Source organism: Carassius auratus, chromosome 2, assembly GCF_003368295.1.
Source record: "Carassius auratus strain Wakin chromosome 2, ASM336829v1, whole genome shotgun sequence".
NCBI lineage: Eukaryota > Metazoa > Chordata > Actinopteri > Cypriniformes > Cyprinidae > Carassius > Carassius auratus.
In genome coordinates, this window is record NC_039244.1 from 7,923,903 (window position 1) to 7,938,840 (window position 14,938).

The following is a 14,938-nucleotide window of genomic DNA, read 5'->3' on the forward strand; positions in this document are numbered from 1 at the left end:
CATATTTGGACACTGAAGCCAAACCTAAAATGTACAGTTTCAAGAGATTATGACAAATGTTTGTCAGATACCAGTTGGTTTGACATTTTTTAGAGGTGTGTTAATAATAATGAAAACATAATAATAATAAAAATAATAATAATATTATTATTATTATTATTATTATTATTATTATTATATATGCATAATATTATTATGATATATGCATAATATATGTGTTTACTTTGTATATGTATTATGTATATACTTAACTACACACACATGCATGCATATATTTAAGAAAAATATGTTATGTTTAAATATTAAATATATTATAAATTATAAATAAATACATGTAAATACATGTATTTTTTTCCTAAATATATACTGTATTTATATGTATTTACTTATACATAATAAATAAACACACATATATATTATGTAAATGAAAACTTTTATTTTGGATGCGATTTGGACAGCACTAATAATTATATAGTTTTTTGCTCCAAAACAAACAAAAAAATAATCACTTAACACTATTTGTTTACATATTTTTGCCTGAAATTGTCCAAATATTTTTTGTTTATTTGTTTGCAAGCAGGTTATAAGTAATAAAGTTATACGAAATCAAATAAAGTGTAATAAATTATACAAGTACTTTATTTATTTATTTATTGCTTAAAAGCTGCCCTGTTCCCGAGGTCATCACACCTCTTTACATTTACTTCCGATTTCATCTGCACAACACAGAAAGAACAGGAATTAGGCCAAAGGGAAGAGAGGGACAGCACATGGCGTGTGAGGTGGCTGACAGCAACACAAAAGAATATATCAGCATAAGAGCGCAAGAAGAAAAACAAGAGTGTTGCGCAAACGACTGACGAAGGAAAGTAGAAAGGCATCATAATGATGTGGCATGGGAGAGACACTGACATGCCAAGGAGAGGCAGGGAGAGACAGTTAGTCACCTCAAAGCGCTGGGAGCTAACTTTCTTTCCTTTCTTCATCCATGTGATCCGAGGCTTGGGCTCACCCGCTGCTTGGCACACAAAGGATGCCACTCCTCCCGAAATCCCCGTCTGGTCCTCTGGAGATTTGATGAAATTTGGCAAGCCTTGAAAAGCAAGGTAGAAAGAAAAAACAGAGAAAGAAAGCATCCATTAGTTCCTGAACTGTGAAAACAATGTTAAACTCGTTATGAACCAAGTTAACAGCTGCAGCTGAGCCTGAGAAAAATGTTTCCCCCAAGTCACCTAATACTTGTCAGAATGGCACATTCTCTGAATAACAGCTTCTTATTGAAAAAAATAAAATAAATAATAATAATAATAATAATAATAATAATAATAAATAAATAAATAAAACAGACATTGTAAAATTAATAAAAAATACGAATGCTGTCAACTGACAAACATCAAACTAATCAAATATATGACAAAACTGACAAACAACGAATTAAATATTTGAGAAATGTTGCGTCACAATTTTACAAAACATACTACAATAGTTCAACGTCTCGAGGAACCCTGCATTATGTTCCGATGAACTTGGTCTACTTCGGTCAATTTAACTATATTTACATTTAAATTTATATATAACATTTATACAGGGTTCTCACACCTTGATTAACTTCACATTCAAGGACCTTTCAAAGACTTTCCAGGTCCAATACACTCAAATTCAAAGACTTAATGTGGGGACACATTTCAAGTGAGAGCAAGGTTACATCGTGTTTTCTTGTAAGATACATTGTTAAAGTTTTCATGTGTCAAACACAACTATGCAAAAAAGCTTTTTTTTTGCATAAATTTTAGGCCATATGACAGAAATCTAATATTCTAGATGTTGTATTTCTGTTTTACATAAAATTGAAGAATATTCACTACATCCTATACTGTATTTTAAAGGGGGGGTGAAATGCTATTTCATGCATACTGAGTTTTTTAAACTGTTAAAGAGTTGGATTCCCATGCTAAACATGGACAAAGTTTCACAAATTAAGTTGTACGTTTGAAGGAGCATTTCTGTTCCAAAAATACTCCTTCCGGTTTGTCACAAGTTTCGGAAAGTTTTTTTCGAGTATGGCTCTGTGTGACGTTAGATGGAGCGGAATTTCCTTATATGGGTCCTAAGGCACTTCTGCCGGAAGAGCGCGCGCTCCCGTATAGCGAGGCTGAGCACAGACATTTCACTGATCAGAGCAAGAGCGTCGCGAAATGTCACAAAAGGAGTGTGTTCACAGATTACCAAAAAAAAACAGCATTAAGGGACCAGTGGATGGAGTTTATTTTTACAGAGCATCAACGGAGCTTTGCAAGTGTTTTTGTTTGTTACCTGCATTTCGAAGATGCTTGTTTTACAAACAAGGCCCAGTTTGACGACGGATTTGCGTATCGTTTATTTCTTAAGGATGATGCAATCCCAACGACAAAGGGTCACGATCATGTGTTGGAACCGCAGGCGGTGAGTAAAACTGCTTAAAACATCTCTGCCTCCTTGTTAGTGCGTCCACCTCCCATCGGAGACCCGGTTTCGAGCCCCGCTCGGAGCGAGTCATTGCTGCTGCTGCTCTCATTCAGTTTCAGCCTCGGGATCTGATTCTGGATCATAAATATACGCTGAATCTGACTGTTAGCCATGGTTTGTTTGGGATGATGGTTGTTTCCTCAAGGTAATGTCAGCTTCTAAACGCTCTCAACGCAAAAGCCTACTCGCGCTCATGATTCTTTAGCTCCGCCCACACGTCACACCTCCAGCCGGTCGTGTTTTTCCGGGAAAAATCGGTACAGACTATCTTTCTCTTATGAATATAATAAAACTAAAGACTTTTTGGAGTTATGAAGGATGCAGTACTACTCTATAGGTACTCAAGATTAACAGGATATTGAGTGAAAATGAGCATTTCACACCCCCTTTAAAATGATCTGATATTAACCTTTTCGTGGATTTTATTGAAAAGGAATTTCCATCCCTAATTCAGGGGATGGTCAACACGGACAGATAAGAGCGCGTCTGAACCGAACTGGTTCTTTTGGTGATTGATTCTGAACTGATTCTGTGCTAATGTTATGATCTCTTTCCAATGGAACGCTATCGCTTTTAATTTAAAACAGGTTATTTGAAAACAATTACTTATCAAACAGATCAAATTAGAAATAAACCATGTCTCTAATAAAAGCCCGTTTCAAATAAAAGCCTGTTACCTTCTGCAGTTCAGGTAAATAAAGGCCCCGGCTTTTATTTGAGGAATTACGGTATTTTAAAGTCACTGTTATGCATATTGATCCTAAACACAGATAAAAAGCTTCCTACCAGTGGGCCTCTTTCACAAAAATTAACATACAAAATGTTTCAATACAAGCATTTTAGTAAAATATAATAAAGCAACATTTCAAACCTTTAACCCCTGGGGACCATCAACCCATTAACAGTTGCGGAAACAAACAACAACAAAAAAAAAGAGAGAGAGAGAGAGAGAGAGAGAGAGAGAGAGAGAGAGATGGCTAATTCAAAAGAGCTTTAAATACTCTGCGTATTGATAGCTGCTCCCTGATATTTTTTATCAATATTAGAATGTTTGCCGGGAGCGGGCGGGATTGGACACAAAAATCACGGGAGCGGGCAATAATGGTCAGAAATTCAGTGGGAGGGGGATAAAGAAAACAGTCCCTTGCAGCACTCTAATACAAAAACGCACTGGCGACTGTAGAAAGCAAAAGCCGAATTCCCGACATTTTGGGCGATAGAAATCCTGGACAGATACATTTTTTTACAGATTCACAAACTTTCAAGTATTTCAAAGACCCATGGGAACCCTGTATAACTATTTATAACATTTATATATATATTTTTTTTTTTTTGTAATGAAATAAAATTTGTTACGGTTTGTTATGGTCTGAAAAAAAAGTGTTAGTGTGGGAAAACAGAAAATAAACAGTTAATATGACTCAACAGCCAAACATGGCCCCAAGAATTTACCTGTATTCAAAAAGAGGGACACTGACAATAGTATGGCAAGGAACTTATGGCTAAACAACATTCAGGGTTGTTTTTAAACAGGCCAGTCGGGGCGCACTGCAGCTCATGTTTTTTTGGGAGAGCAGCTCACACACCCTGCATCTTTGTCATGCATTTACAATACAAACAACAATGGGACATGTTTCATCACTGCTCAAACTAGGTAGGGCCGTACAAAGACCCACACATATCGCCTGACTCATTTCAAACACGTAATGGCTTGTTTGAAAGAACATCAGTGCCAGATCAACATTTGGCAGAATTGCAGCTACTGCGCAACATTCCGCGGAAATAGTGGGTGATGCGGGTGAAAGGTGAATCACACAGTAAAGCCAGATATAAACATCATGGCATACAGATATTATCAAAAATAATACAAGCAACTCTTTGTTGTTGCTCTCACAAGGGTGGGAAATCATCTTCAAGGACAAGCAGGCCAGTGTTTGACCTTATAATATGTGTAACAAGGACAGATTTAAACATTCTGTGTCTAGAAAGTGCACCAAGCAGTTTTTTGATGGACCTGTTTGCTCAAATATAAAAGAAGCTGCATAATATAATTAATATAAAAATGATTAAATAAATGCAAAATGTATGCAAATAATGAATAATATATATATATATATATATAATTATAGTAATGATGTTATAAAGTTGACGGTCTATCTATTTTCTACCCAGCTATTAATGCAATTATTTAATTTAAATGTAACTGTATAAAAGTGTTTTTTTTTTCAGAAAATATAGTTTAAAAGAATATTTCAGAAATTTTCTGAATACAATTCAGTTATCAATAAACAAGATTAAGGTGACAGCAGTGTTAATTTTGACACGAAATTTTAATTTAGTTTTAGTCTTAGTCTTTTGACTATAATTCTTTTTAGTTTTAGTCAAGTTTTAGTCATCTGATTTGTTTTAATTTTAGTCTTATTTTAGTCGACTAAAATTGCTTGGTATTTTAGTCGACTAAAATTGCTTGGTATTTTAGTCGACTAAAATAAGACTAAAATCAATAACAGATTTACTAGACAATTTTTTACAGCTGGTATAGGAAACAAACTTAACCAAAATATATAAAACACTAATTCAACTTTATTTCAACACAACTGTGTCTTTATTTTGATTCAAAAGCTTTTATGCAGCAGCAAACACTGTCATGATAATGTAAACAATAACTAGCTGCCAATTGACCATCAATAAAAAAAAAATAACGTTAGGTCCAGGACCTTAAAGCTTACAGCTAAGCTGAACAATATGTGCATACATTTAAAGTAAATATTTAATAAGTTGGGTGGATAAAAAAGTAACAAGATTGTATAAGGTATTCATTTGTCTAGCAATATTGTATGTTTTAAATACTACAATATTGCTAGATTTGTATGTATAATGATAGGATGTGAACATTCATGTTTCACATGACTAATATAGAAATATTTGTGATATTGTCAACAAGTAGAACATTATAAAATATACTAAACATTAGTATTAAGCAAATGTATTTATCATGATATTACGTATTAGTATTGTGCTCGCATCTAATTTGAAGAAGGGGCTATTTTACAGTACTTTTCAGTTCGTAATATTTAATGCTACAACATCTACGCATTGCACTATTCCAATTTTGCTTAGCTCAATAGAGCTCGGGCGTAGACGTCATGGAATGGTGCATTGTGGGTAACGGCGGCCATTTTAGAGGCATCGCAAAGCAGGTTTGTAATAAGATAATAGCCAGTCTCCAGAAAAAGTTATAGAACGTGACAAAAAAAGTTGCCTATACCTATACGGACAAACTTAATAATGAAGCTAAACAACGCTACTTAAAAAAAAAAGAGGTTGTAGGCGGAATCGATCCCTATGAACACATGAAAGTTTACCAAGCCTCAGTTTCCCTGATAATTTATCCTACCGGGTCTGTGGAGTGAGCGCTTACACCTCCGATCAATTTAAAAATGTCACTTTCACTTTTTAAAAAGTCACTGGAGGCTCACCTGCAGATCATAAATGGATCTGCAAATTAAACGTGGAGAAAACAATCTTTTTCACTAAGGAAATGTTAACATTAACCAAGCATCAGTGGTGACACACACTTATCAGATTCTGTGAGCTATGAAGCTTGTCTATGCGGGTTTGTTACACTTCAGGAGTAATTACTCACCTATCATACTTGCAAAAATCCACTGTTTTCCTCCGGTAGTTCTGTAATCCGGTATAATATTGACGAACATTCACCTCAGACACAACCCACCATTCACCAAAACAAGACGCTTAACTTCCTATTTTGAAGTCCGTTCCAGTTTTTTTTTTTTAAACAAGTTGTTCAAATTTGTTAAATACAGTCAGCACAAAAATATCAAAAAGCAAATTAAGTTCAGGATTGGGTCAAAAGAAAATGTTTAAACAAAAAATACAGACACTAAACTGACTCCCTTACTGGCCAAAAACTAGAGAAAACGTAATGTGTTTGTGTCTGAGTTTGTGTGTGTATGTGAGAGAGACAGAGAGAGACCATACACAACATGTCTCACCATAACTATGTATTATAATATTATCGAAGGTGATGGTTTCCCTCCGTACAGTGGCGACCCAAGCCATCTGACGCCTCTTGGTGATTTCAGACACCTTGTGTTTTTTTTCCAAGTAGGAAAATGTTGAAAACTAATGATTCACGAGGCGTTTGCCCTGTCGATCATGAAACCGATTACAGCAGTTCACAATACAGCAATACTGAACCATTTTCCAAAAAATAATCAAAATTAATGACCAAATGACCAACGTTACCTAATGCCTACTATACAGTACATCTACTTCTGTACCGCGATTCCCACAATGCATTGCGACGTGACGCAACGATCCCGACCTCTATAAACAAAAGAATATCGTTGTGAAATTACATTTGAGAAAATGTCCGGGTGGCTCGTCTGTAAATGGCTCTGCGTGCTTTACACTTTGTTTTGTTTTGTTCGTCGTCAAACGTGAAGTGAGCTGTGGACATTTTGTCGCTCTTTTAGACAGTAGGGACTTTAAGCAACAGCTGCGAATGGAACGGCTACAGCGACCGGAAGTTTGCCGTCACACCGCTGTAGCCAAGAATGTAAAAGTCACTAAGCAACGGTAAAACAGAACAGCGCAACGCAGCATTAATTCATTTATTGAGATCCAAAAAAATATATAATTTAAAAAAGCAAGAGAAGGATTGCTTTTGGCGTTAAATGACAATCTTTTGTCAGAAGAGGAGTTTTTAATATTGTATGATGTAAATAAGTCTAAAAACATAACATTTATTTACCTAACCTCTCACGTTGTAGCGACTCCGGCAAATCAGCTGTTCTCCCGTAGTAGACCGTTATATTAGAACGTCACAAAGTAGCAGTTAAATTCGCGCAGGCGCAATACAACGCCAGAATGGCGTTGCCGTTCCACCAGAGGCTGTTGCTTAAAGTCCCTATCACCTCTTCGAATGCCGACTTCCCGGGAGCTCATAAAAACTGAAAACCTTCGCTTCACGTCTCAATAAGTCAGGCTCTGATTGGTTCTCTTCTCTCATGCAGTCTGTTCTGTTTTGCCGGTTCTTTTGCTCATTCCTCGCATCTCTCCCGTCTGCTGATTTGATTTTCGTCACAGTCTATTTTCGTCTCGTCCTTTATTCGTTGACGATAATGTCAATCAATTTAGTCATAGTTTTAGTCTCCATCAGTGCCTTCTATTTTAGTTTTCGTTTCGTTTTCGTCGGCAAAAATATATTCGTGACGAAAATAATGACGAAAATATTTAGTCAACGAAATTAACACTGGGTGACAGTGGTGAGTAACCTATACAAATACAAGTTATTCTTAAAAGTATATTCACTGCAATAAACAAATAAAATATATTAGATTTTCTTTTATAAAATACACTTCTTAGAAATTTGCATTTAGATTTATTTTAGACAAAAAAAGTACAAAAACAGCTGCATCTTCCAAACAAATAATCAATCAATTGTTCAATCTGTAAACATGAAATATTAGATACTAGACACATCACTTCAGATCAGATCAGAAACACAGCAATACTGAATCTAACAGAACATGGACTCTCATCTGGAAACTCTTTACTGCCATTAAATATTAAAAACATAAACTGGACCCTGAAAACCCGATCTCAGTTTATCAGTCCCATGATTTCTAAAAATCTTGTTCATAAGGAGGAGGACACAAAATCCCTCATCACAGTTAAACATCTCCAGTGAACCACGGGACATGCTGGAATAGATCACAGTGTCCAAGTGGGTGGTCCACGGTGGGAATCTAATCCTCTCTTAGTCAAGGGAGATATAAATTACAGCAGTGTGGAGAATACATGTGGTAGTACATATGATTCTATTGGAGGGAATATGGTGCCGGCGCAATGGTGTCCTTCCTTCTTTATACTTTGGGATCAGAGGGGTAGTGCTGAAGAAAACACAATCAATACCTAGTTAACATAACGTAGTGCCTTAGGGTAAGGCGGAAAACTGACTAGCAGATAGTGGGTGTTTGTTAAGTCATCAGTACAGTGTGCCGGGCGGCTGGGGCTGCTCTTGCTCTAGGACATAAACTCCACTGGAGCTTTAACTGAGGGGCTGTTTGTGTGTATGCACCTGCATGTGTATCCACTGTAAAATCAAAGCCAATGTGTACCACACCAGCACCTCTACGACCCACAGGAGTATTGGCTGGCCTGACATTTAAATGACATTTACGTGCTGGTTCCTCTAGAGACCCGTTTGATTGGCACTGCAGAGCAATACATTCCCTCATAAAAGCCTTTCTGGTCACTTTTATTTCTGTTATACCCACACAAAAGAGTGTAGAGGGAGTTTTGAGAGCTTATGGCCACCTCGTAGCAGCCATCATGGATAGCTTCTAGTAGTTTAATGGGTAAAACCCCAAAATGATTCTCCAGTTACCTTGCTGGGAGTTTCCCAAAACATGCATACTTGGATGCGCATATGATTTAAAGCTTGAGATTAGCGTCAGTTTGACTTTCAAGAGTGCTTCTCCCATGACAATTCTATTAGAAGTACTCAGCATGTGGGTTTTCCCCCCACTGTTTACGAGCAAGGATCAGCGGACGTTAACCCATCTGGGCACATGTTTTGAATTAAAGCGCATATAAACTTCTGAAAATGTATTATTTATTATTATTGCATGAATGAACCACAGAGATCATGGAGAGAGACAGATAACAACAGTGTAGACATGCAGATAATTTGTTTATATCCATACTTTCACCACCAAATTTCAACTTGAAATTGAAACAAACTGAGGTACCTTTTGGAACCAAAGGGCTTGCTAAAAAGCATAAAAGATCAGATTAGTTACATGCATTGTGCTGTCCATTGTATATTCTGATTGAGTTGGCAATCCAGAGGACCTTTCCAGTGGCCAGTGACTTTATCCTCAAGGTGCTCTTGAAACATTTATAGAGCTCTCAAAGTTTCAAAGCCAACAGATTGGCGTAGTGCAGTTGTGCCCTCAACATGTTTGTGAATTGACAGAGGAGAGGTTCGGGTCTCAGGGTTACTTTATGCTCAGACAAACTCTGTTGAGAACACAGGTCATAGGAGGAGATGAGAGGTACCTGGCCTGACCTCCCAGGTGGCTGTTGTGTCGTCCCAGTCCTTTTGTATAAACCCACCCAATAAATCCACAGGCGCCAGAACAGGTGCCTTGGACACCTGTTGCATTTATTTCCTACAGACTAGAGTCAGGCTTTAGACAGTGGCATGTGGCCAGCGTAGGAGGAGACAGACATTTGGGCTAAAAATGATTGACTAGATGAAAGAACTTTTACTTTTGTGTGCGAACACGTTTTGTTTGCATCCTACGGCCATTTACAAAATTGATAATTTGGTGGTTTCCCTAGAGGAACTTGTGTTGCAGAATCCATCAGAATATTAAAGGAATAGTTTAAACATTTATACGGCTTTAAGAAAAAAAAAAAGACTTTAGAGTTGAGACGACAAATGAACACCTGGCAATTAGCAGCAATCCCACTCTGCAGAAACACCCGATCCGGACTGAGTACAAGGATCAATACGCAAAGTATGGAGCCAACCATTCATTCTCATTAATATTAGATTAGCAAGTTATCATTTTCACTTGTGCACTCAGCGGAAATGTGTCCGATGCAATCAACTGCGGTTGTTTTACTGAAAGTTGTCCATTAACTGGGTTTTAGACCTTTTACAGGATTTAGCTTTCAATTAACTCTACATCAAGCCAGTCATTTTGCTCTATCGGTTCAATATCTTCGGTTTCTTTCATTAACATGCACGGTTCCCTAGCTAAATCCCATGCATTGGCATCTGCTGCAAACTGTCACGGTGACGGGAATGCTTCTAGGCCAAATGACGAATGGCTGTGAAAGTTGTCTGAAATAAAACTTATCGGAACTATGCTTTTGCAGGGCTTGAGAAATGCATAACTCAATGGACCAAAAAACAGAGATAAATAAACGATCGGATAAGTGGGGAACTAAAAAAAAAAAAAAAATGAAGGAAAAACAATTCCCAATGGAATTTGTTCTCTAAGTAATCATGGCGTTAGGTTGCTGTTGAGTCCGCCACTTTCTAATGTTATTAAATTATTTAGGAGAATGTGCGAAACACAAATTCCAAGCACAATTATGCATATCCCTCTGTGAGGCGCATTAAAGTAATGGCTTTCCTCCTAAGACACTGCTGGAGAATTATCTTAAAGGGATAGTTCAGCCAAAAAAAGGAAAATTCTCAAGTTAAACTCGAGCTTCAAAATGACAAGAAGAAAAAGAAGAACAAGAAGCAGCAGCAGCACATTGGCTTAATCCAAAACAAAAATATGGCCATATTTTATTATTTTGGTTGTTGCATATATCAGGGCTGTTCGGAATGAAATGGCTGGTGTTTCTGCAAGTTTTTGAGCTCTTTTATTGTGACTTATTTATCATACAAGGTGAGCAATATGGTAAAAGTGTTTTGAAATCACAACGTAGTATTGCACAAGAAATCGCATGAAAACAAGTCTTTAATTAGTGTTCATTTCAGCTGGTAACGGCAGTCAAATGTATCTACATTTTCTAAATAACAAAAATGTAGGTAGAGGCTAGAGAGACATTTTGTTTTCCACAGAAGAAAGAAAACTGACACAAATTAAGATTAAATGAGGTTTTTACATTGTTTGGTTGGAGGAAACATATGTAGTAGCCACTGAGGGAAAAATTATTTAATAAAAGAATTAGCTCAATGTTCCATCATATGTCTTTGACAAAAAAGCTTCCTGTTAATAGAGGTAAGCTGTATCATATGACCAGTTGGTTTAGTGGAGGTTTAGCATTACTTGAAGCCTTTAAACCGATGCCCATCCTGAAGTCTTCAAAGCTGTGACTCCTTATCTGACTTTCCTACTGTCGACATGATATTGGATCAAAGACGGAGATGGGCAATCATGAGGGAATATTGTTACTACCTCATTATTCGGCCCTTATGATAGAACAATAGAGTTATTCTGCCTCGCAGAGAAAACCTTCCTGTTTAGACAGAGACATCAATATTAAAGCACACACCAGCACTAGATGCGAGTGCATTCCAGCTGGCTTCTCAAGGGGCTATTGTTATGAGGAGCACAGAACATCGAAAGCATGCACACAATAAACCGGTGCCATCCAGACCTCGCTATTGGCAAAGGGACAAGAGAATGTTTGCATGAGAACACAGATAGGTGAGCATTAAGATTGGTTTGCAGGAGACACCAAGCTGAAAACTCTACTAGATAGAACGTACAAAAAGTTCTGGGTGACTCTGAACCCTAAGGGTAGCCAGTCACTATGACAGATTAAGGATTGGAAATATTTTTAAAGGTTAACCCAAAGTGATCACCTGAGACCGTTCTAGAGAGCCTCAAGAGTCTGCGCACTGCAGGTATGACATTACTGAAGGCCACAATTATGACACAAACATAAATGGTCATAAATCTGGCTGCTTTATTTGCTATGATCTACATGTAATCCAAGTTAACCCAGTGCTCCTTAGAGGGCTCATCTAGTGGATGACCAGTTGTATTGAAAAGAATGGACAAATTGATAAAACATCCTCATGTTTAAACTCAAGTTCTCTCATTATAATCAACAAAGTGCACAAGATGTAAAATAGAGCTTCATTAATTGACAATTTCTTTCATACAAAGTAAAAAAAAAAAAAATTGCAGCCGCATTTAAATGCAGAAGTGTATTCTATTCCTTAAAATATTAGTGCAAGAAGTGCGACGTGCAGCATTTATTCTTTTTTGGGTTTTATTTTGAATATACTCCCTGATTATGTGCATCCTGTGGAGATGAGAGTCAGCTCCATGAATTTCATCTTTCAGCCAATAAGAAAGCATTATGATGTTAAATTATTAGGCTACTTCTGCCGTGCTCATAATGGATTAGACTGTGTTAATTTAATATAAACTTGCGATTAGTTAAATAATGACAAATGAACAAGTACTAGTAACTATAAAAATCATACGTGGGGGCATAGGCGGAGGGTGAACCAACTCCAGGGTAAGGCTAAAAGCAGCCAAATTTAATAAACATCATAAACCCCTATGGTGCCCGCGAGAGCTCAACACGCTGCAAATAGAAAAAAAAACACCTGCAAATTAAGTACCTGAAAACAGCTTCATCAATTTGACAAAACATGGCTGCAAATACTCACAATACAACCAAAAAAAAGTGCTGCAAATAAATAAAGCACCTACAAATAATTAAACAAGTTCATTAATTTGACAACATACACGCTAAAAATGCTCACAACATAACCAAATATAGCACTGAAAAATACACTTCCAATAAAATTCTTTATTTGGTTGTGTTGTGAGCATTTGTAGCACATGTGTTGTCAAATTGATGAAACAAGATGTTTTCTTGATTTGCTGGTGCTTTTTCTATTTGCAATTGTTTTCTGAAGTTACGGCGCATTGAGCTCTCTTGGCCACTGTATAAACTCCTCTTTTTAGCCAGACAACCAGACATGGGTGTCATAGGCCAATAAAGTATGTGACCCTGGAGCACAAAAACGGTCTTAAGTTGCTCGGGTATATTTGTAGCAATAGCCAAAAAAAAACATTGTATGGGTCAAATAGATGATTTTTTTTTCCTCGCAGCCCATAATATTATTTTCACCAGACCATAATAATAACAAATTCTCAATAATCAGTATTTTTCTGAAAATCATTGTTATTTGTGAAAGTTGAGGAAGGCTTTAAGACGAAGCGGAATCCTCTGCCAGCTGCTCCCGCTTCACAGCGAGTGTGACTCGCGCTAATTGCAACCAGGTTCACTGTCCACGTTTTGATTTTACAAAATCAGTTTGATGGTAATGCAACTTCATGAGCCAAACATTTAGCAAGTCAGGAAAACATTCAGTCTACCTAAAGGAAGATGTATTTCATTGTAACAAAATTCCATAAACAGTGAATAAATGTACAAGGCGATTTAATGTATAAGCTTATACAAAGCATAAATAGAAATTCAGATTTCTGAATGAGCACTTTGTCATTTGTAATACATATGTTGAGCATGCCATGTTTATCATGTTCATCTGATGTACATTTATGACATCATAACCAATTCAGTTCTATATTATGGATCAGTGTACATAACCAATTTTGACCAATAGTGTTAAAATAAAAAGCCAATATTACTGGCCAACAATTACTATATTAACCATCCCTTGTTTTTATCAAGTCAACAATATTTCATATTTAAGTACCATGTTTAAGCAACACATTCCTGGTGCTGTATATTAAATGAGCGTGCTCATGTACTAATTTTCAAAGTCCTTTTCATCTTAATGCTTAAACGGTTAAGGAAGAGCTCAGAGTAGAGAGGCAGGGTGCTGTTAAAGCTTTTAGTTAAAGGGCAGCCGTCACCTTGGCACAGCCTGTGCCATTGACTGGCGGGTGGGCAGAGAAAAGCTTAAGTGCCCCCAGGGGATGGACATGAGACGAGGATGTAGGATTGGAGAGTAGATCAGTGGCTAGATGCTGGATCAATGGGGACCCATTATGGGTTACATTATCAATCACGGTCAAAGCCCCTTTGACCAACACTAACCAAATTAATGCAGCTTCCCAAAGGTACAGGCCCCCTTCAAGCCCACCCATTCATTAATCACACATCTTTACCTATGCCCTTTTCTACAAGTCTAGACCATTTAAACTTTCACACCATGTGTTAGAAGAAAATTTAATTACAGTCCCTTTGGAATCTAAACACAAATGGGTCTGGACTTGACTGGAATGTTCATTAAAATGAATTCACCATAGCAGATCCACAACTAAAAAACATTCCGTGAGACTAAATACAGGTGTGTGATATGCTAAGTTGAAACAAAAGCCTGTCCTTTACTTAATAATGGTATACCCTTCAACTACTATTCAAATATCATATGAACATATCAAATTTATTTCATTAAAGTAATGGTCATCATTTACTCATCCTTGCATTGTTCCAAACATTTAGTATAATTTTTTTTTTTTGTTTTCTCCATGAAAAACAAAAGATGTTTTGCAGAATGACCACTGCAAAGATGATCACATCGGAACTGATAAATGTTACTTAATGTTATAAGGGTATTGAAACTAAACAAAACAAAAGGGACGCATCGAAATGAAAATGCTGGATGCACTTGGCTGAAAATGTGTGAGGTGTAGTGAAACAAAATACTATAGAACCACTGATCTACAATAGATATTCGTTATATATAGATCATTCAACAGAACTCCGTATAATCACTGATGCGATGCAATGCGGCGCAGCACGGCACGACATGGCACCACAAATCCCTGACAGTAGACTGCTGCTGCATTCTATTTATGATGAACTTACACAAATTTCAAATTATTTTTAATGGGCGCTTTGTCATGACCAGTTTAGACAGTCTTTAGTTGACGTGGCGCGATGC

General features: G+C 36.9%; 1 protein-coding gene across 23 annotated transcripts in view; it reads right to left on the bottom strand.

Annotated features, from left to right (window-relative positions):
- Positions 1-14,938, bottom strand: part of LOC113114728 (receptor-type tyrosine-protein phosphatase F-like) — a 215,764-nt gene that overhangs the window by 97,889 nt on the left and 102,937 nt on the right. For all 23 annotated transcript variants that reach the window (XM_026281725.1, XM_026281699.1, XM_026281721.1 and 20 more), the window contains exon 3: positions 948-1,093. In XM_026281725.1, the coding sequence (XP_026137510.1) occupies positions 948-1,093 (146 nt within the window). The remainder of the gene's footprint in view (positions 1-947; positions 1,094-14,938) is intronic.